Below are 21,839 nucleotides of genomic sequence, written 5' to 3'. Positions count from 1 at the left end.
TATCCATTTTTCATTTTTCACCTTTTCCCTTATTTTTTTTCCTTTCCCATCAACCCCTTCTCCTTTAACTCCACCCTTCTGCTGCTCTCCTTTATCTCCACTCTTCCTTCCACTCGTCCCCCCACTCTTCTCCACACCTCCTCCCACTCCTTCTCTCCAGGACAAGTCGTCCCAGGCTCTGAGCCTGTCCAACGTGGCGGGGGTCTTCTACATCCTTGTGGGCGGCCTTGGCCTGGCCATGCTGGTGGCCCTGGTCGAGTTCTGCTACAAGTCACGGGCTGAAGCCAAGCGCATGAAGGTGGACCTTAGCCCCCCCCACTGCCCCAGCCCCTCCCCCAGCACCCAGAATCTAGCCACTTATAGGGAGGGGTACAACGTGTACGGCTCCGAGGGGGTCAAGATATAGGGGTAGGATTTAGAGGCTCCCATATAGATGGGGTACTGGTGGTGTTGATCATGGTGGTGGTGCTGTAGATTATTGTATTGTCAATGTAGAGGCTGACGCAGCAGCCCCACGCAACCGTGTTGTTCTTCATGTGGTGATGAGGATGTGGTCAAGCATTGTGGAACCAAAGTAGCTTTTTTATGTTTTGGCTGTTTTGTTTCTTTATTGGCCTAATATTTTTCTTAGATTTTTGGGTTTTAAATTTGTTTTGTTATGGTTATTATAATTTTTTAATTCTTTAGCATTTCACCCCTGGCTAGATTGGGGTTATATTTATGTGACTACAGATTTGGTTCCATCGTCTTTGGCTGCAGATGATGATGATGATGATGGTGATGATGATGACATTGATGGTGATGCTCTTGGCTCATGACTTGATTAGGCACCTGCATTGTAATTTTAGCTAATAGTTAACAAAATAATGACGGGGCAGGGATGCACAACTCCATTCTGAGGGGCTAGCGCTGTATTAAATTCAGTTTTATATACTATATAGGGCTGCAAATTAATCTGGCAATTACTTACTCAGTTAATTACTGCTTGTTTTGTCTAACCAACAATCGAAAACCCAAATATATTCAGTGTCAAAGTCAAAGAATAGTAGCAAATCCTCACAGTTGAAAAGATGAAACTACAGTAAGTAAGGTTAAGCATTTTTGCAGAAAAAAATACCTGACATTATAGAAGTTTCAAGTTTATTAATACTAATACCTGAAACTCATATGCCAAGATCTGTAATATTTCAATTCCATCTAGGCTTAACTATTTTGAGGTTGTAATAGTCTACATTGGCACTTCACTACCCTGAGAGCAAGTTTGTTACTGTGATGTTCCTCATTAAAATCTGTGAATGCTTCAAGCTACAAATTAATTAGCTGTAGACACCAATTATTACTAATTTGGGTCTGACTAAAACTTTTCAGCCATAATGTGATAGATATCTCAGGAATATATATTTTAAAAAAACACTATTAACTTGTTTTTATGTCAGTGAATGTCTGCCATAATTTTCATAACTAGAATAGTAACGCCTCTGCAATGTCAGAATGACATGAGTGTACATCAAATGCCTTGTTTGTTAAAAGCCTTTTAAAGCCAGCTCACGCTGTGCCAAATCAAACCAATTTAGAGCACACTTTTGATAGCTTAAGCAAAGTTTTTCACATTCCTTTGAAAAAGTGATTTAATCTCATCACATCCAGGTAACATGTATAATTAAGGAAGTTTGAGTTATAAAGAGAATAAATTAAATAGGGTGATTTGTTTTTTGATCAGCAGCTGTTTTTAATTGGTTTATCCATAGATAATAGTCAACCTGCAGCCATCAGTTGATTGAGTGGTATTAATTATAAATCCCTGAATCCTGTTTATAATGCTATAATTATTAGTCAATCCCTTATGGGGGAAAAAAAAACTATTTACTAATCTTGAATTGTAGGAGCTAATCAAAATAGTAGCAGTGGTTTTATATTGATTACCTGATATATGAATATTTTATTTCAAATATTAATATTAAATATTCAATAAATCGGATATACTACTAATATTTAGTGTATATATGTGAATCTAATTCACTTTAACGGCAAACCAGGTTACAAAAATCTCTAGTATAGCTAGTAGTCGGCTGTCACTGTTTCCTTACATTTTTAATGTACCGTCCATAAACTGGAGTTGTGCACCCCTGTCGTAGATGGTCCAATCCAAACATGCACTCTGATTTATTCCAGCCCTGCCTACTTCCAAACAGCCCAGTCACTTAGTGTTACTGCAGAGGAATAATTGATGAAGCAAACACTTCATATAGAACGGCTACTTAGTGATGCTGTTGTAAAAAACACGACTCATGTTTTATTGATGTAAAAGAGCAATTAACTGAAGTGAAAGGAAACACTGGACCTCAATTTGAGGATCTGCTTAACAAACCTTTCAGAGGCATTATAAGGTCATATTTGATGACCACCTTGAGTAGGATCGATACACGGGATGCGAAAATAAAGACAGCTAAATGTGGTACACTAAATATTTCTGTCTATAATCTGTCCAAAGGTTGCCATGCCAACCTCAAATGAAGAGAGTAGTCTATTCCATGTTTTCTCTTTGGTTTTTAATTGAGCTGTATATCAGCATGACAGCACTCATTAAAAGAGTAGTAGGGCAAACTCTTGTATCTGTTTTTGGCAATGTATTTTTGTTTGTAGCTGCAGGGTAAACTGTCCTAGTAAAGATGAAAAATGCTTATTTTCAGATATGGTCCTCCAATTAATGTATCCAAAAGTGGCTTTCATAAGTCTAGCTGTATAAAAGTTATTAGTTTATAAGCAGAACATTATTCTTTTATGCTCTTAGTGCAAAGCACATCCCCCTAGGGGCAATAAAGGTTTCATTCATTCAAATTGCTGTGTTTCAGAAATCAAAGATGAAACCAATGTTTTCTTTCCTGGCATCATTTACAGAGATACAACTCTCTGGATTGCCAATGGTTTCTGTTGAAAACCCTCTAACTTCAGTTAGAGCAGAGACATTTTCAGAAGTGTCCCAATCACAGGACAAGCAACACCCATTTAACTCATCACATGTTCTCAAAAAATGCATGGTCAATCGTAAAAATAAAGCTTTTTGGCTGTCAAAGATACGACTGTTAAACATCACAGAGTAGCCTGTCTGTGTGAAGTGTCACCCTACTCTGAGCAGTATAGTCAGTCACTCCCTCTCTATAAATCTGACACCCTGAATAAAAAATCACTCCTTCCTGTTTTCCTTTTGTCTTTCCAAAGTCCTCACCTTCCAAATCCTTTCAAATCCTCACCTGAATTTTTCAGATTACTGAAACCCAGAACCCAGAATTGCATGGTCACCTATGAAATGCAGATGTCTACAACCCAAATCCTCTCGTCTACTATGTACATGTTTGTTGATTGTTGCCTGCTTTTACATTTACTTTATGGTCACTGTAGCATTTGCACTGTGTTTTAGTGAGAGTTGAATGTGTAGTTTGGGGTGCATTCACACATGATGTCACAGGCAGTACTATGTAGTTCAGTTTGTTTGAACAGGAACTAAAAATGTGATTCAAACTTTGATGTACAGCAAATAAGTGCACCGAGAATATATGAAAATGCTTTTCCAATCAGTTTTTGGTGAATTATATTTAAAAAAAAAAAAACTTAAAGGAATAGTTCATCCAAAAACAATATAAAGTGTAGAAAGTACTCACTTCCCTAGGCTTTCTATGGTAACAGGAAAAAAATGTTCTATTTATTGGAATTAAGCGAACGAGAGCAGAATTCCCAAAAATGAAAAAAGCATATCAGTGCAAACAGACTTCGATGGAGGATGAACGAAAGACAACAAAAAAGGTTAAACAAAACATTTCCAGATTATCCTATGCTTTTTCAGCGAAAATAGTTGTTTGGATTTCCATGAGCCCATGAATAGATACAACACACTTGGATAATGCTACACAGGAATTTTCAGAAAGTCTTTCGGACGTTTTATAGCCTTTTGGTATTTTTCATTCGGCCTCTGTTGAAGTCTGTTTGCACTGATGTGCTTTCATTTTTCAGGTGCTCTGCTCTCCTTAACACCATTTGATAGAAAACTTTTTCTGTGACCATAGAGAGCTTAGGTAGGTGAGCACTATGTACAAGTAATAATATTTTTGGGTGAACTATTCCTTTAAAATTATTCAGTAACTCTGCAGTAAATGAGTTACTTACTTCTTAACCAGGCAGTAATTGTTTACTGTCCATGTGACTTTTAAGAGCATATAGAAGCAGCCAAATGCTTACATTTGAGAAGCTGGAACCACCAACTTTTGGGCATTTTTTGCTTGGAAAATGACTTCAAAGATGAATCAGTTATCAAAATTGTTGTTGATTAATTTGACAATGACTCATTGATTATTTGACTAATTGTTTCAGGACTAGTTTGCTTATAATGTGAGCCATGCAACAGCAAAAAATAGACCGGAATACAATAAGCAAAACTTCCACAGTATTGTCTCAACTATGTGTGTGATTGCACCCTCAGACCTTTCTAATTGTTAGCGTACTCGTGTGCTCAGTGTGTGTACAGGCACATGCATGTAAGCGTTCTTTGTGCATGTGTTTTTATAGAAATTTCGGTGTCTTGTTGTTGCAGTTTTTTACGCCAATGACATGATTTCTTACAAACTAAAACCTCTACTCTGCCATCTCCACCCTCCTCTCCGTCCTCTCCTCATCCTCCTCTCCTCATATAGCTGTCTTTTTCTGAAGCCATGCGGAACAAGGCCCGTCTGTCCATCACAGGAAGTGTGGGGGAGAATGGCCGCGTCCTGACGCCAGACTGCCCCAAAGCCGTGCATGCTGGCCACGCCTCCCTCCGACACTCCGGCCTTGCAGTGGTCTCCTCCGGACTGCCCTGAAAACCAAAAACACCTGCCGTGCCTTAACGACACACAAACATACAGACTTCGACAAGGACACACACACGCCCACATGCAATCACACACTTACCGTTTTCATGCATAACACACACACACACACACAAACATGCATATAATTACACATACTCAAACACAAATACATTTTTACACACTTGAATACACAAACACACACTGCGCATCATCATCTCACTTTCCTGCTGCCATTGACTTATTTTTCAAGAGATAAGTGAAATACAACTCTGGAGTGAACAGTGGAGAAAAAACAACAGGACAACGTATGACTATCCACACTTGCCTGCAGCATTCATTTTATTGTTTTTTTTTTTGGGAGGATACCATCCTGATATCGACAAACTGACAGGAAAGCCAGCACAGACTTACATGAAATGAACTCTAAGCTGTGAACATGACCGCAAAACTGATCATGATGATGATAGTGATAAAGATGATGATCGCAGCTGACGGTAAAGAAAAAAAAAAGACAACCAAACGACTCTTTTCCTGCTCTGTCTTCGTTGGACAGTGTTGGCCAACGAGCCGCACCCCTTGACAACGCCTTACTAAGACTACAAACATTGTTTTCATCATCATCATCATCATGGTCATCGCCATCCTAACTTGGCTGCAAAGAGTGCCAGGTACTTTCACCCTTATAGAAGACCAGAAAACTGTAAGCTTTGAACGTTCGGACTGTGCAAACCTGCTACTTTGCCATGGACTGTTCAAACTGAATGAAAATGCTTTCTTACTACGCATATAGAATGATTTCTCGCCCCCAAAACCAGCGAGATAATCAGCCAATATAGAACAGAAGTAACCTCGAAACACACACACGTGTGGCTGATCTCGGCCACAGAATTCACAGGGGTTTGTAAAAGAAAAAAAAGAAAACTGTAGTAATTAACAAAGTCCTTCATCAACAGCATCATCATGACAGTAGAAATGCTAAATAGCAAAGTGATGATTACTTTTTGCCGAGTGGCAAAGGTGAGGTTTAAACTGTATATTCAGTGATGGAAAGAAAAAATAAAACACATGGGCAGATCTCAAATGGCTACCTAACAAAGTGCTTCTCAACCTGAATGCTGGGACCTTATAGAATAATGAATGATGGAGGAATAAATGTGAAGTTTAAACCTGTTTAATTGTGGAAGCTAATTCTGCCTCCATGTCCTCTTGAATAATTAATTCAAATAGCCGGGCAATAGAGAAGGCCAATCAAAGTTCATCATTCTTTACATGTTTCCCGACAGTGGGGTGACTAGAGTAACCATTTGTTTCAAGGGCCGTAATAAGGTTGAGAACCACTGGTCTATGCTGTGTGCGCTTCATTTGACTTGAACTATAGGTATAATTTTCAATTTCTCTAAAGGTAATGACTCTAATGGGCAGTTTGGCTGTCATTTGAGATCCTCAGTCTTTTTCCAGTGGCCGGGGAAAGGTATCAGAAAGCTTGCTTTTTAAAACTGTTGTAAATAACTGCGTAGCAAAACAGAACTCACCTGTCTTTTTTAATCATCTTAGATAACAATTCATTGCAATAATGAATATAAAAGAAAATGCCACTACTTGTAATTAAGATCCAATCTTTTTTATAAATCTACATATTATATATAATACAAATAAATATATATCTATACGTCTATAGAGAGCTATAGAAAACATTGATCACAGATTGTCCGAGGCCATGGCATACATTCTGTTATATGGCTGTTTTTTTGATAACTTGAGAATATTAATATGCCACAGTCTCTGTGTGTCCCGCTCAACACTGAATGTCCATCTGGCACTCACACGGACACACACGTACAGTAGAAACGCACGTACACTCTTATTGTTGCATACACAGGGTCAGCTCAGAGTGATCACTCCAGCACCGTGAGAGGTTCGGACCATTTTTATTTTTGCCTGTCTGTCCGTTTCACCAGTAGTTATTCACTGTTTTTCATTGTCTAACAGTGTTTTTATCCCAAAAACCTTTTGTTGGTGGGCTGCAATGGCTCAAATGAGAACACATTTAGTCAGGCCTCTAGAGAGGATGAGCCACTGCGATTACCGTACTGTAGGGAAACAATGCTGTCTGACATTTGGAGAGCGTAGCATTTGTTTTTTCATTTCATATCGCCTCAGTGCTTTTTGTTATCTTCTCATCAGATGTGAGTCAGCTATCCAACACAAGTTCAAACTGAGCAGGGTTTGCACGGGTTTGGGGACATGTTTGGATCCACGATGCTTGACGAGAGCAATCAATCCTATGAAATGTTTCAAATCTGTTATATACCATATGGCAGCCTGTTTTGGCGCATCCGATTACTGCCAGCCTTGGGGAAAAGAAAACTATACATTGCGTTAAAATCTGAAAATCAATTAGGAAAAGACAAAAGTATATTTTTATGGATTTACATCAGCACAGTTTTACGTCTTTTGTTGTGATACAACTTAGCATGGTGGTGATGCTTACATAGAGATTGTGTCATAATACAGCGATACTGTATGTGGGAATGAAATATTGTGTTTTCTGCCCTGCTCACCTCCCCTATTCCTCTTTGTCCACTTTGGGTTTTTTTTTTTTATCCGACTGTTTGTCCTGTGCCCGACCTCCCATCTCTCAAACCGTCCTTCCTCCTCTTGTTTTGTCTTTCTCTTCCCCCCTTTCTGCGTTTACCCCCCTCCTGTCCCAATGTAAGACAGAACTCTCCGTACAAAATGCATCTCAGCAATGACAAATGACTTTGTTTTATGCCCCGACACACTGCAAAATAATGGGATAGAGAACTCGAGACACCAACTGACAATCTGAGTTTCTTCTGGCTCTTTGATCTGAACATTATATACCTTTTTTTGTCGTAACCTCTTAACATTTAAAAAAAAAAACACTGAAAAACTTCCAACTTCCAACTCACACACGTACCTCATCAGTCCTGCATCAAATGTATTCACGTCAAACTCAACAGACAAAAGCGTAAATAGAAAATAATATGTTAAGACCACAAGTATCTCAAACAACAACCCTCTTTATGGCTGAAAAGAATAAAACAGTTTCCAATCACCTCCTCTCAGCCCAGGGGATCAGTGCAGCAGCACTGCAGCAATCCAGCATGAGAGAAATGGTGGAAATAGTTTCTACAGTGGATACCTTTGTGAAGAGACGATTAACACTGATCTAGCTATCACCACACCAGGCGGTTAAACTGTACATGATACCGTTGTGTTTATTTCTTTGCCACCTCCAGCACATAAGATTTCATGCGTAGACAGCAAAAAGCCGACTGCTGGGCTGTCAACACTCTGGCTTTAACACTGTTTCTTTCTTCCTTTATTTCTTGTCTTTCCATTTGGTTTCTTTTTCTAGTAAAACATCAATGCTGAACCTGCTCTCTCTGCGTGGTTATTTATCCACTGATCCTGTTCCTGTACTGCCTGCAACCGGCCTGTGGGCCTTGTTTACAGCCGAATCATGTAGAGGTGATGTTATTCATCATATTGGATTGACGTCTTCTCTTGAACTCAGAACAGGTATTTAGATTAGCCGATATCAAGCTTGAGTAATCAATGACACAGAAGTATGACCGCAGGTGCATTTATTGAGGTGTTGCTCAGCTCTGTTACAGACTAATTTCGTCATTTGTTATACCATCTTGTTGGAGAACAAATATCTTGCAGCTATCTGAAATCTATCACTTGAGACAGACAAATAAATCACTGCCAATTATAAACCTCAGTTCATGAAACACACCATGCTATTAGGTACCAAGAACAGTAACTCTGGACACCTCTCATCATTACCGGCAGTGGGCTTAAGAGTTTGTCTCGCAAGTACTGGCAAACCCTGCACTCTTGCAACAAACAGCAGTATCACAGTAGACTGTAAAACCACTACAAATATGATAAATTAATAGTCATACTTCACACTACAGCACAGTATAATGCCTGAATTGCATTATCTAAACATTTAAGATAATAGAGCCTAAAGCCATGCTAGCGGCTCTGTGAGGCTGTACTTAGGCACTGCATTGCTTTGAGCTAAATGTTAACATCAGTATGCTAACATGCTCACAATGACAATGCTAACATGCTGATGTTTAGCACAAAGTACAGCTGAACCAGTTGGGAATTTGGGTCATGTTTAGAAGGCAACCCGCAGATTGCAAAATTGCAAAACGTGCAAAAATTCATGCGAGACTCGCTGCCCGACGACCTATTCTATCCTTAACCATTTGAGGTCAATGTCTCACCTTAACTGTCCGAGGTCAACGCCTAACCTTAATCATTCAAGGTCAATGCCTAACCTTAACCATTAGGTCAATGTCTAACCATAACTTTTCAAGGTCAATGCCTATAACCTTAACCATCTCTCGAGAGTTTCCCAAATTGTGGGTTACCATTTAGACACAACCGGGAATTTGTTAATCGCTTTGAAAGCATTTGGTCATAAAGTATTGAACAAATACAATTTTCGACCAGATGATGGCGCTAGACAAAAAGTCAAGATCATTCAAAGGGGTTGTATAAACATGAATGTGCCAAATTTAATGGCACTCCATCCAATAGCTGTTGTGATAGAATTCATTCAAAACCACAAATATCAACCTGGTGATGTCACTACAGGAAAAGTCAGAGGATCACTAAAGTCAGTGTGATTGGTCATCTGGGGACCATGAATGTCTGCACTAAATTGTGTGCCAATCCATCTAATAGCTGTTGAGATATTTCCATCTGGACAAAGTGGTGAACCGAAAATGAATTATAAGCCTAGCTGAACATTGTCATTGTAGTTATGCTCATCAGGGTCTCGAAAATGACAACTCAGCTATTCTGGAGGATTTGACCTTCAAATCACAGCCAGAACTCCAATCAATTACTCAGCGGCTTTGAAATGTCCTCAAGAACAGCTGATATTTTAAGCTCCACCAGAGTTTGTATGCGTGTCTGTTCTGTGTGCATGTGAAGCCTCACGCTGCACAGTCTGCTGTTGTAGACCAGCTGTTACGGGGTTAAATTCCCTGCTGCGATTTTGTCATTTGGGCTCCTCTTTTCAATCCGTGGGGACCTAACACTCCTAATGCAGAGCCATCACTGACAAGCATTTCCCATTATTTCCCATCTCTTTTACACACTGACACACACACACACGCTCACACACCATGCTGAGTTATTACTGACAAGTATTTCCCATTTACCCCAAGATGAAGCAAAATAACAATTTTGAGGTGGTTCCGCCACCCTTTTAACCTTGCACCTTCACGTGCAAATGCACACACATACACACACCTTCAATCTGCCTCTTTTATTGTCACTTTGGAGCGACAGCAGCCTTTCCACCTTTTCATTTTTATTGGCTCATTTCATCTCCGCTTTCTCAGTCTCAGTCTTTCCCTCTCTCAGCTCTGCGTTACCCTCTATCCTGTTCAGCCCCTCCTCATTTCTCCTCTGTTCTTGCTCTCTATTCCTCTGCTCGTTCTCTTTATCCTCCATCCCCTCCCGTCATACTTCATTTCTCCATTTTTTTGCATCCCTCTGTCGGGGGAATCCATCTCAAACGCTGATTTCTCATCCACAGCTCCTCTCCCGTCATGACCACTTCCCCTGCTCTGACTTTTTCTTTGAGGCGTCTCTCATGATCGGAGAGGAAATTGAATTCCACCAACACTCTCAGCACACACAAGCAGCTCATCCACATGCTGTTTTGTCCTTATTGCTGTTGGTGGACTGCTGAGAGGTAGTCACACAGACAAGACATAAGATGACAACAAATGAACACACAAAGCTGCGATTATACATGGTTGGATTAATACAAATATCATTTTACGACTGAATGAACAATAAATCAGACTTTTAATGCCATCTGAAAACATATTCGGTTTAGATTTAAGAGTGAATCAAATGGAACTGATTACAAGTTGATTAAAAACCAAAGGATTTGTTTCAGGATGATTATCGTAGATCTTTTCACTCAAGGTGAAAACTAAATATGTGCTGCTTTGCCGCCAAGTATTCCCTCCTCTTGTGATAAATATATTTGACAATTTTAGATGTAAACTAGGAGTGAGTGTGCAAGTCATCTTGACCTTCTCATCATCTGCAAATCTCAGAAGAAATTGTGGAGAGGCTGATAGAGAAAGAAATACTTCAGCGATGCCATTATGAATTCACATCAAGTTTTTTCAAGCAGGGTGCAAAAAGCAACATATCCCCAGAGTGTTTTTTAAAGCTACTGACAGCCGCTTAAATCCAAGGCCACAACAATATCACCTTCTCTCCTAAATGTGATGAGTCTGCTGAATATTTCAAAGACATGATAACAGCATTTTGGGTTGTGTATTGAAACTGAAAGCCTTAAATATCTCTTGCCAATCCACTCTGTGTCAGAATATACAGCTGACGTGGCCCAATTTAAAGTGTCTGACACTGAACGGCTGTAAAAAGTGGACCTCATACCTTCATGCTCTTTTATTCAAAGTAAAAAATGTAAAAAAAAAATTAAAATTGTGTAGCATGTGCCATTATAATGTCATTCTTTGAAACAGCTTGGTTCCCCAGTTTTAAATAACTTCACACCAATCTCAAACTCTACAAAGTTCACCAAAAAGTTGTATATATAAAGAATCTTGACGAGACCAAAATCCTTAAATTAGGATACATCTACTCCAATGATGGTACACAAAATATTAGAAACACCATAGAAAGGCAATTCATTTTTAACAGCACCACAAGTACAGTCTTCTAAACGAACACAGTGAACAAGTTTAATCATCACCTCTCTAAGACAGTTCCAACAAAAACTTTATAACTTTCTTGAAGGCAAGATTTATTGCAGGACTGTTTATTGAGCCTGATCGCACAAAAAGGCATATGAATGACAAGATAATGCACAAGACATTTAGCATGCAATAAGAACACCTTTCTTGTTTTTGGCGTGTCATTTGTACACCATGTAGTCTGTACTGACTGCTATCTAGACTCATCCGCGTAAATATGCTACGCTCAGTGCTAGTGACGTAGAATAAAAAGGGAGAAAGATCGCTAATGGTGGGTATGCGGGGAGGTGGATGGGCCCAACAAACACAAACTTTTAACCAGGAGACTGGTGTTCGAGATGTTGTTTTGTTTTTTAAGTTACAATAGTGACGTTTGTGACGTGTTTTTTAGTGAAGTTTGTGACATGTTTTCCGTACTCATGTTACATCGTTTCTGTACATATTTTACTTAGCTTACATACTTTTTTAAACCCAGCCATGATGTTTTTCTTTAACCTAACTAAGGGATTTTGCTGCCTATACATAAGTGAGTGGTTTTGTTGCCACAATCCAACTGCAGAAGTTTCCGTAGTTTTGTTGCACGTTACACAAATGAAGCGCGAAAAGGCTAAAATACGTCCTAATGACACGCGGAATGTCCATGTAATGTCGTGCTATTTATACACCTTCATGTGGACTGGATTGGTTTATTAGACTATGTTTGTTTTAGCTAAATGAACTGGGAAAACAAGGCAAATGAGTGTATGTTCAGTGCTATGCAGATGACACACAGCTATATGTGAAAGTGCCACTTACTAATGTAAGCCTCATCAATATGATAATTACTTGTATTGATGATGTAGATGAACCAACAATTCTTACATCCGAACAGGGACAAAACAACTTGCTTTTGGAATCGATCACAAGCGCTGTAGTCCATGTTAACTGTGTCTTGGCTTGGTAACTATTCTATCTACACTGCTAAAGAAAACCCTTGGTGAAAGAGAAATTGTTCAAAATTCTGCAGCAAGTCTGCTCACAAAGACCTACAGTAACAACATCTGTAATGTCCATACACTGTTTTAAAGATCTTAAAACACCTGGGTATACTGAATTTCAGGTATGCTTTTAAAGTATTAGGCCCTTAGATCCATGGGCAGAGACCTGTTAGCTGTTAGCTGTGGAACAGTCTGCCAGAGGGCCTGAGGGCATCTCAGTCTGTGGACACATTTCAGGATATTCTTTACAGCTTTTTCTGCTCTGCTAAGTATCCTTGATTTTTTTTCTTTCATTTTAACAGTAAAGTTCTGAACTGTAATATTGTACAGCCTGGTTTGATTTCCCTAATTTGACTGCATTACTGTAATAGGTAAAGTAGGCCCTAATAAATGTAGATATAAAATGTAAAAACTGGTACAATACCAAAAAGGAAATATTGTAGTATTTCATTCTCCACCTGTGGCCTTTGCTGCCACATCTCAGACACTCCACACAGCAGTCAGTCGAGTCACTGCATGCCTCCAGGTTTGAGGGACCCTTTTTCATAACAATACAATGGATTTTCACACCAGTTCTAAATCCAGACAGAGCTAAAGAAGGGCCTTTTATAGCCTATATCTTTCATCTCACAGGCAGACAACAAAACAACCCTTTCAGACGGAAAAATAAACTAGTCTTTGTGATTCGATCTGCCCGCTTTGAGTCCCTGGGTGTGTGTGTGCATGTGTGTATAAGGGTCTGTAGGAGCACAGGTGATTTTAGAGTTTAAAAGAGGTCTCGCTTATGGATTTAGACATTCCACAGTCATCTCCAAGTGGCCAGCTTTATTGTCTTCAGTTAAAAGTCTGTGGCTCCCATTTTGCAGTAAAAAGCTTTCATGCTACTATGACACAAATACTTTAAACAATTCAAATATGAAATGCGAAAAAAGGCACGAGTGTCACTGGGTTACATCAGTTTTACTGAAATCTTCAAAAGTTGACTCTTTAGAGATGCAGAGTTTGTGTAGAACATCAATGTTATGCTCTCAAAGTGATTTTTAACGCTTGTCTCTTCTTATTAGCCTGCATTGATCTGGGGACCCCTGGTGAGCTTCCTGAGGAGCGTCAATACCGAGGAGACAAATGTTTTTTTTTCTAATTATCTTCCCATTCTCTTTTACCAGTATTCTTCAATGGCAATACAAAGAACATAAAGGCAAGAGGGAGACCACAGAGGCTGGTCGCCAAAGCAGTACTTTGGGGCTTGAATGTGTAACACAGATTTTATCAACTTTGATGATGACAAATATTGTCTGGAGGTCACATTTCTTTTCCTCAACAAACTTTACTTTACAAATGTATCAACACAGAGGCACAGTGACTGAGTAAGAAATCATAAAAAAATATGTATAAATACATAGAAGAAAATAATAAAATAGGGCTGCTTTGCCGGTTGTGTGACCTGATATCAACTTGCTTAAAGAGACAAATTGGTGTTAACTCAGGGGATTGTTTACAACCTAACCAAAAGACAGTGTGTTTTATGTGTTGGACAACACAACCGTCAGTACACAGTAGCAGAATACAGGTTTTAGCAGCCAGTAACACTTCACAGTATATTTCATAGCACAACAGAACTGAAGAAAACATAGACATTAAAGGAATATTTCACTTTAATTTCGTAGCATGCACACCACAACTTCCAGTAGCTGCTCATCACAGATGATCCTTTCCAAGTCCACAAATGTTAATCGCAGAAACATCAAATCTTAATAGGCCTTATTTCACGGAAGACACTTTAATATGTCACAGTAAAGCACAGGTGTAAATAATCATATTAATGATGGCTGAATTCCATTTAGCTGCTTCACTTTCTGGGACCTTGTATCGTGCATGCATGTCATGACTTACTGAAGAGCCATTGTTAATGTTATTAGTAACACCTGTGCTTTTCATGCAAATTAAAACGTCTGCTGTGAAAAACAGGAAAGGTGAAATATCAGTTTAAAATTGGTGGACAAATGTACAAAGTCACAAGCATTACCATGTAAACGATATTTTAAGCACTTGACAGCAAAACATAAATAGCATAAAAATCTCTGTACAGGTAACAATCGTGTGCTTTTGTTTTTGAATGTTGGGAGCTAAATTATACAGACAAACACCCATGCAGTAGATAAATTGGCACTGGTTTGGTGCATAATGTAGAGTAAGACATCATGATTCCATTCCTCCATATATACCATTATAAAACCTTTTCTACACAAGATGTGTGGCATTTATATCCCAGCATTTCTTGTTTTATTCTACACGTTTTGTGCATCAGAGTGTTTGGATGAGGCACTGAACATTTTAGAAATCAAATATGCTCAGGGCTAACCAGCTCCATGTGCCAAACTAATCGTAGATCTTATCATCATGGCGTCTGTTCTCTCCTGCCATCCATTTTATGAAGACATCATAAGGCACTGCTTTATCATGGTGGTCATAAATATGCCAGCCCTCTCCTCCTTGTCTTCTCCTTGGCCATATTCCAGTCAGGAATGATCATTTCAGTGCCTCACACCTTCCTCAAGGAAATATGTGTGAGGAATGTGATAAAGGAACAGCTGCTGATGCAAATTCACACATTCTGTGTTGTTTTCAGGATTAAAAATACTCCTGATGCTGGTGAAAATTGAATGTATTCATCTCTCTCTCTCTTTACAGTCCTTTTTTCAGTGGCCCTGGTGGTCTTTGTGCAGCTGCATTCTCTCTTTCTCCACTTGGAGGCGTTCTCTCTCAATTTGCAGTCTGCCGGCCTCAAATTTGAAGAACTGCAGCCTCTCTTTCTCCAGGTGCAGTCTCTCCTTCTCTAGTTTTATCCTTTCTGTCTCCAGATAGACCAATGGCATCCATCCTTTACTGTCTTTCTCTCTCTCCCTCTGTCCATCATGAGTAGAGGACAAAGAAGACGTGGAGGACGAGGGCGGGCCTTGTTGCGGCGGCAAGTTAAAGGAGGAATCGACGTGCTCCGATTGGCTGAGGAGCAGAAGCCTCAGCCTCTCCCTCTCCACCTGTAACCTCTCTCTCTCCAGCTGCAGCCTTTCCCTCTCTACCTCCATCTGACGAAGTCGCTCCTTCTCCACCACCAGCCGCTCTTTCTCCACCGCCAGGCGTTCACTTTCCACAGCCAGGCGCTGTTTTTCCAGCTCCAATCGCTGTTTCTCAACAGCAACCATAAACCCCGCCCCCATGTTTTCATGATTGGTTAATCCACCCAGAGCATGAACCGGCATCCCCATCAGGCCACCGGCGAATGGCAGGTCTCTGTTGGTGGTGGAGGTTGGAGCCTTTGAGGAGTTGAGCATGTCCAAGTCGTTGTGGGAGTAAACATCACCAACATGCCCCTCGCCACGTGACTCAATGTCGCTGAGGAGGGAGGGAATATCATCTTCATCTAGTTCTCCGTCACCCAAATCACCATCACCATCCAGCTGGAGGGAGAGAGGGAGATCATTAAAGGGGCATGCCACCAATTTTACACGACTTTAACTTGTCATGAAAGGTACCATTACTACTCTCATCCTGTGAAAACAGCTGTCTAATGTGGCTCACAAGGGAGTTTTCCAAAGTCTCAGAAAACAACCCTAATGAAAGATGATGAATGGTGCAATCAAGTTGTAATATGGGAAATGTAGGATCCAGCATTTTTGGAGCTCGACTTTGAGACAAAAAAAATCAGGAGATCTTTGTCTCTGCAGCTTTAATTTTCTTTATCAATATATATAAAGAATGTTTTGCATACATTTTTGTAAACTTACTGAATACAATTGTGACTTTTTTGTGTGTTAGCATATTATGTTTTTGAGTCACTTTAAGGTGGTATTCTGTATCTCAGGTTGGCCCTTATAGAGCTTTGTTTCCTAAATGATTTACACTCCAAAACAATGAACCTCTATTATTATGCAGATTGTCTGGCTGATAATATTAAGAATTTTAATAGACTGGATACAGGTTAATAGCACAGTTAGGAAATAGGGTGGAAGATTTATTTTAGGGAATTATTGTGAAATATTGTAACAGTGTGAACAGATGATGCTTTTATCTGAGAACAGATCTTAATGCATTCACAAAAAAGTAACATTTACATGTCAAGTTTAAATGAAATCCTAATTAATTAACGCGTCCTTTAATTTAATTTGATCTATACCATGTGAACCTACATGAGCCCAATCAAAAGGCAGGATTAACAAGAGCCACTTGAGCTACAAAATGTGCTGCCATCATCACTGCTATGTTAAACATAACTACCTCTGCTGATGAGGATATTAAGCTAATTAACACATTAGAAAATACTTGCATCTCAATATAGGCTACTTGTCTTAACATGAACAGTGTTAATGTGAGCTCTGTATCAAAATTCATTTTGTCCTCATTTACATGCTAATTTAATTAATAGACTCCAAGGTTTAATCAGACTATCTAATCTAATCGTCCACACACAGGCACTACTGTGGCACCACGATGTAAATGATGAGTTTCTGTTTCTTACTCTGTATTCACTGACATCGTCCTCCATCTTCACACCCAGCGGTGCCATGGCCGGCCCACTCGGCTCTCCGAGAGCTGCCAGCTCTGGCCAGTCGCAGTGACAATCCTTGGAGAGGCCCGAGAGGTCAAGCAGCTGATCACATCCGGATCCCAGAGAAGCCGCCTCATGCTCCGGGGAGGACTGATCATACTCAGTCTTCAGGGCCACAGACGAGGACGAGGAGGAGGACAGAGAGAGCTCAGCCCGAAGCTGTTTTCTCTTCACCAGTGAACGCCAGTCCAGGTAACGACGCTTCACCTGCACAGGAGATCAGTGATTGTTTAAGAGGTTATGAATATAAAAAATATATAGATTTGAATGTACAAATAAACACACCTCCGCAGCAGTGCGTAGCTCTCCCTCCCCCAGTGAATTAACACCTTGTGCCACGTCCTCCCATGCCTGTCTCTTCAGCTCGTTAATGGCTGTATTCTGTTTAAAGAGAAGAAGAACAAGAAACAGCAATTAGATTGTTTTATTGTAACAACTCAACTTGGCTTTTGTGAAGACGCTGTTGTGTTGTGGTGATTAAGTGCTTGTAGGTTTGTTGGAAAGTGTGAGCAATGCAGGCTCGTGTCAAAAAAAACGGAAATGCCAATTTTCCATAAAACATAACAAAGCTGACACATCTGTAAAACAGAATTATTCTCTGAAGTAACGACTGAGGATCATTTTTAGACCAATATCAATATTTCAGACCTTAAATTTTCTTTCCATAAATACAAAACATATTTTTTTTTTGACAAGGATCGCTTCATTTTTTTATTGTTTATTTTAAAGAATTGTGACCAAGATGTGCACTGAGCTGGATATCTTGCAGTTAAAAACAAACAGTGCCAGTGCTCTCTGGTGGACAGTGTAGATAATGGAGATACTGCTTCTAAATTATTTTTGTTAAATATTTTGGCATTTCAACACTGCACTTTTGTTTTACTTAGCAGCTGACCTACTGTACATGCGACCCAGTTGATTGATTGGTCTAGGTTTACTCTTTTTCTGACTTATAATGTGTGTATCTTTTAGTTGTGACTTGCTTTTTGGATGAGCGTAGCAGTTAATTATGCCCCCTAAGACAAAGCTTTTTGTCAGTAACGAGTGAGTACACTTACATAGACTTACATTAAACAACAAAACTAATTTCACACATTTAGCAAGAGGTTAAAAACGACTTGGAGGAAGTTGCTAATTGGATATGTCAGGCTAATTGGTTTGTGCTGCTTTTGATCTGTCCAAGATGAGAGAAGAGAAAAGGAGGAAATCTTCACCTGCTGTCTGGAGAACAACACGTCCGTCCTCTTGTGGATCTCCCTGATGAGCGTCTGTGTTTCTCTCACACTGTAGTTGCTCTTCCTCTTCCTCTTCAGATGCTTCACCTGCATGAAATCCAGCTTGGCAGCAAGGAGGGGACAGAAACCCCGGAAACACAGAGAGAGAAACAGATACAAGGAGAGACAACTGGGGGGAGGGAAGCAAGAAGAGAGAGGTGTAGGTATGGAGGGAGCAATAGAAACAAATAAAGGAGGAAGGTATGAGAAAAGGGAGTGTGAGTGGAAACAGGTGTACAAATAGAGATAGATCACAGGTTCGAGTGAAGGTGGGATGTTTTGTTGTAAAGGTCAGTCCATGTCTAGCTTTCCTTCAAAAGCACAGTGGTTTTCATCAGGGAGGATCCCTCAGTGGCTCCAGTAGTCCCTGTGATGTTTTCCACCTGGGAGACTGATCCCAGCTGTTACACTAGATGCTGGCTCTGTGTGATGGCATGTGAGACTTGAAGTTGTGGATAGAAGTGTGTGAAGTGGCAGAGGTCACACTTGGTTGGCTGGAGGATTAAATCATCAAAAACCTTCTTTTTCCACAGTGGAAGATTCACTTTTGCCTTGATGAGGGCCTGATTTGATGTAGCTAAGGCCGCAGAATATCAACACAAGACTTGCTGGGTTTTCCACCTTTATTCCCTGGCCTGCACTGCTGCCAAGTGAGCACACACAGGTAGAGAAGCATCACAGGCTAACAGGGCTCTGCAGTTTTCCTGTATGTAAAACAGAGAGTTGTTAATGTTGTTGGAATATACAGTGTATGGACCATTTGTCATGTAACCCAAAATCACAAATTTGTCTCAGAGGGCTTTATAGCAGTGGTGGAAGAAGTACTCAGATATTTTATATATATATATATAAGTTAAAATATCAATAATACGGAGTAAAATACTCTGTTACAAGTAAAAGCCCTGCTTTCAAAATGATAAGTACAAAGTATTAGCATCAAAATATAATATGGTACCGAAAGTAAAGGTACTCAGTGTGCAGAGTGGTCCATTTTAAGAATAATGCATATTATATTATTGAATAATTATTGATGCATGAATGTGTACGTTACTAGTTGTTGCTGTTGCAGTTGGTAAAGGTGGCTTATTTCTAATTATATATACTGCCGGGGAGCTTGTGAATTTCACTAAAGGATCAATAAAGTCTTATCCTATAATAATAAATCATAATTTATTTGTTGATTATATTTTGTCTTAATGATCTGAATCTGCAAAGTACTCAATGTATCAAATAAATGTAGTGGAGTAAAAAATGCAATATTTCCCTTTGAAATGTAGAGGAGTAGAAGAATAAAGAAGCAGCAAATAGAAATACTCGAGTAAAGTACAAGTACCTCAACATTGTTCTTAAGTAAAGTACTTGAGTAAATGTAATCAGTTACTTTCCACCACTGCTTTATCGTTTGTACAACATTGGCCATCCTCTATCCTTAGACCCCCAATTTGGAAAAGAAAAAACTCAAACAAAAAGAAAATTTAAATGGAAAAAAGGAGAAACCACAAAGGAGGGATATTTCTTTTAGGACGGACATGTAATAGGCCTTGTAGTACAGTGCCATAGAGACAGAAAGAAGGGAAGTAGAATTACCATATGGAGAAACAGAATTACAATATTAAGTAAATAAAGTACATAATATAACATTACATCAATATTAAGTGCAATAAGTCATTTTCTCACTTTCTGATGAAAAATGCAGACAGGTTAAGCTTTTCTGTTATTTGTCCTGTGAAGTGGAAACGCCACAAAGGTGTGTGTGTGTGTGTGTTTGTTTTAATCTTTTTTTTAATAAATCTTTGTAGGGGAATCATCTTTACATGTATTGCATCATGCTACTTTTGAGTAAGATCTCTCTCATGAACTAAAATAGCCTACTTGTCAATATGAAGAAATGCATATTTTGAGGTTTGTTAATTACTAGGCTGAGCATATAGTGACAGCTGTCACCAGTTACTGCTGATGTTTCAATGTTCTCTGCAGCACATTAACACACATTGTTATGCAATGGTTGTTAGTTCTCCTATTTGACTACTATATACAGACAATATCGATATAATATCTTATACTGTACATAGGCGATACATAAGGGTGGTTTATTGTAAGGTGGTTTATTAATATTTAACATGCACGTTTCTTCTGTTAGCCTACCCGTAGACAAAATACATATATAATTAAGCAATTTGTGCTTCTAGGTTATTCCCTCGTGTATCTCCCACATGTTTCTAGTTAGAAATAAGGTTTTTTCGAGGAATAGTACATTATGAGACCCTTATTTTTCTAACCAGACGAGCAAAACACAATTTTTTCATCACAATCATAAATATAACGTTTGTCGTGTGTGTTGCTTATCTTACCACCACCTCCAATAAAACATGATCTTTAATACATATTGTGAAGACAACTCACCTTAGAGATGTACCGCAATCAAAACAACATCGTAGAGGTACAATGTAATGCTGCATTCACGTGCAGCTCGGAAATTGTATTTACTATAATTTTAAGCTGTAAATATGACTTTATATATATGTGCAAGTCAGATATAATAATTTGGATTAGAAAACTGGACCTTTGCAATAAAAGCATTTAGTTGTCTTTTGTTTACACAGCACATTGCAAATGTCACTATTATGTTGAAATACATTTAATTGATTTTCAAAGATGAGGCCCAGCAAAGAGATGTTTTTTTTTTTTTAAATTAGGAAGATTGAAATACATAATTTTTACAGTCAGTCAGCTCCAGGTAGTTTCTTTACTCTGTCTTTTTTTCTCTAGGGCAGGGGTCAGCAACCTTTACTATCAAAAGAGCCATTTTAGGTAAAAAAAGAAAATCTGTCTGGAGCCGAAAACATTGGAGCATTGTGATGATGGTAACATAGTTTATAGTTTAAAGTATATAGTATATAAGTCTAATGCATTGAGGGACCAAGTGCAAATGTACTACAGAGTATTAGGGCCACATTGAGGGGAAAAACATCTGAGATTTACAGAATAAAGTCATATTATTACGAGAAAAAAGTATTAACATTACAAAAATAAAGTCATAACTTTACGAGAAAAAAAGCTGTAATATTACAAGAATAAAGTCATAACTTTACGAGAAAAAAGTCGTAGTATTATGAGAATAAAGTCATAATATTATAAAGTAGTAATTTTACTTGTTATTTTCTTTTTTTTTTCTCGTAAAGTTATGACTTTATTATCATAATATTACGACTTTTTTTCTCTTAAACCTATGACTTCATTCTCTTAATCTCAGATTTATTTATTTTTCCTCAATGTGGCCCTAATACTAGACCTACAACAATGATAAATAAAAATAAAAAATGTTAACAAAAAACAATTATTCATTTCCATTT

At 38.9% G+C, this 21,839-nt stretch overlaps 2 protein-coding genes across 6 annotated transcripts in view; one reads left to right on the top strand and one right to left on the bottom strand.

Annotated features, from left to right (window-relative positions):
- The window catches only part of gria4a (glutamate receptor, ionotropic, AMPA 4a), a 119,479-nt gene extending 111,238 nt beyond the window's left edge, over nucleotides 1-8,241 (top strand). For 2 of the 5 annotated variants that reach the window (XM_037775470.1, XM_037775469.1), the window contains exons 17-18: nucleotides 161-298; nucleotides 4,686-8,241. In XM_037775470.1, the coding sequence (XP_037631398.1) occupies nucleotides 161-298; nucleotides 4,686-4,850 (303 nt within the window). In that variant the 3' untranslated portion in view covers nucleotides 4,851-8,241. Of the gene's footprint in view, nucleotides 1-160; nucleotides 409-4,685 lie in introns of all 5 variants that reach the window. The other 3 variants (XM_037775472.1, XM_037775471.1, XM_037775473.1) reach the window with 2 other exon arrangements.
- A 5,175-nt stretch (nucleotides 8,242-13,416) lies between these two features.
- msantd4 (Myb/SANT-like DNA-binding domain containing 4 with coiled-coils) lies at nucleotides 13,417-20,963 on the bottom strand. Its single transcript, XM_037776535.1, has 5 exons — nucleotides 20,890-20,963; nucleotides 18,427-19,190; nucleotides 17,498-17,593; nucleotides 17,123-17,419; nucleotides 13,417-16,064 (listed from the first exon to the last, which is right to left on the bottom strand). The coding sequence occupies exons 2-5, from the start codon at nucleotides 18,538-18,540 to the stop codon at nucleotides 15,306-15,308; spliced, it is 1,266 nt and encodes a 421-aa protein (XP_037632463.1). The 5' UTR covers nucleotides 18,541-19,190; nucleotides 20,890-20,963; the 3' UTR covers nucleotides 13,417-15,305.
- Between the last annotated feature and the right edge of the window lie 876 nt (nucleotides 20,964-21,839).

Source organism: Sebastes umbrosus, chromosome 7 (genome assembly GCF_015220745.1).
Source record: "Sebastes umbrosus isolate fSebUmb1 chromosome 7, fSebUmb1.pri, whole genome shotgun sequence".
NCBI lineage: Eukaryota > Metazoa > Chordata > Actinopteri > Perciformes > Sebastidae > Sebastes > Sebastes umbrosus.
This window is presented reverse-complemented; position numbering and strand designations above follow the sequence as displayed.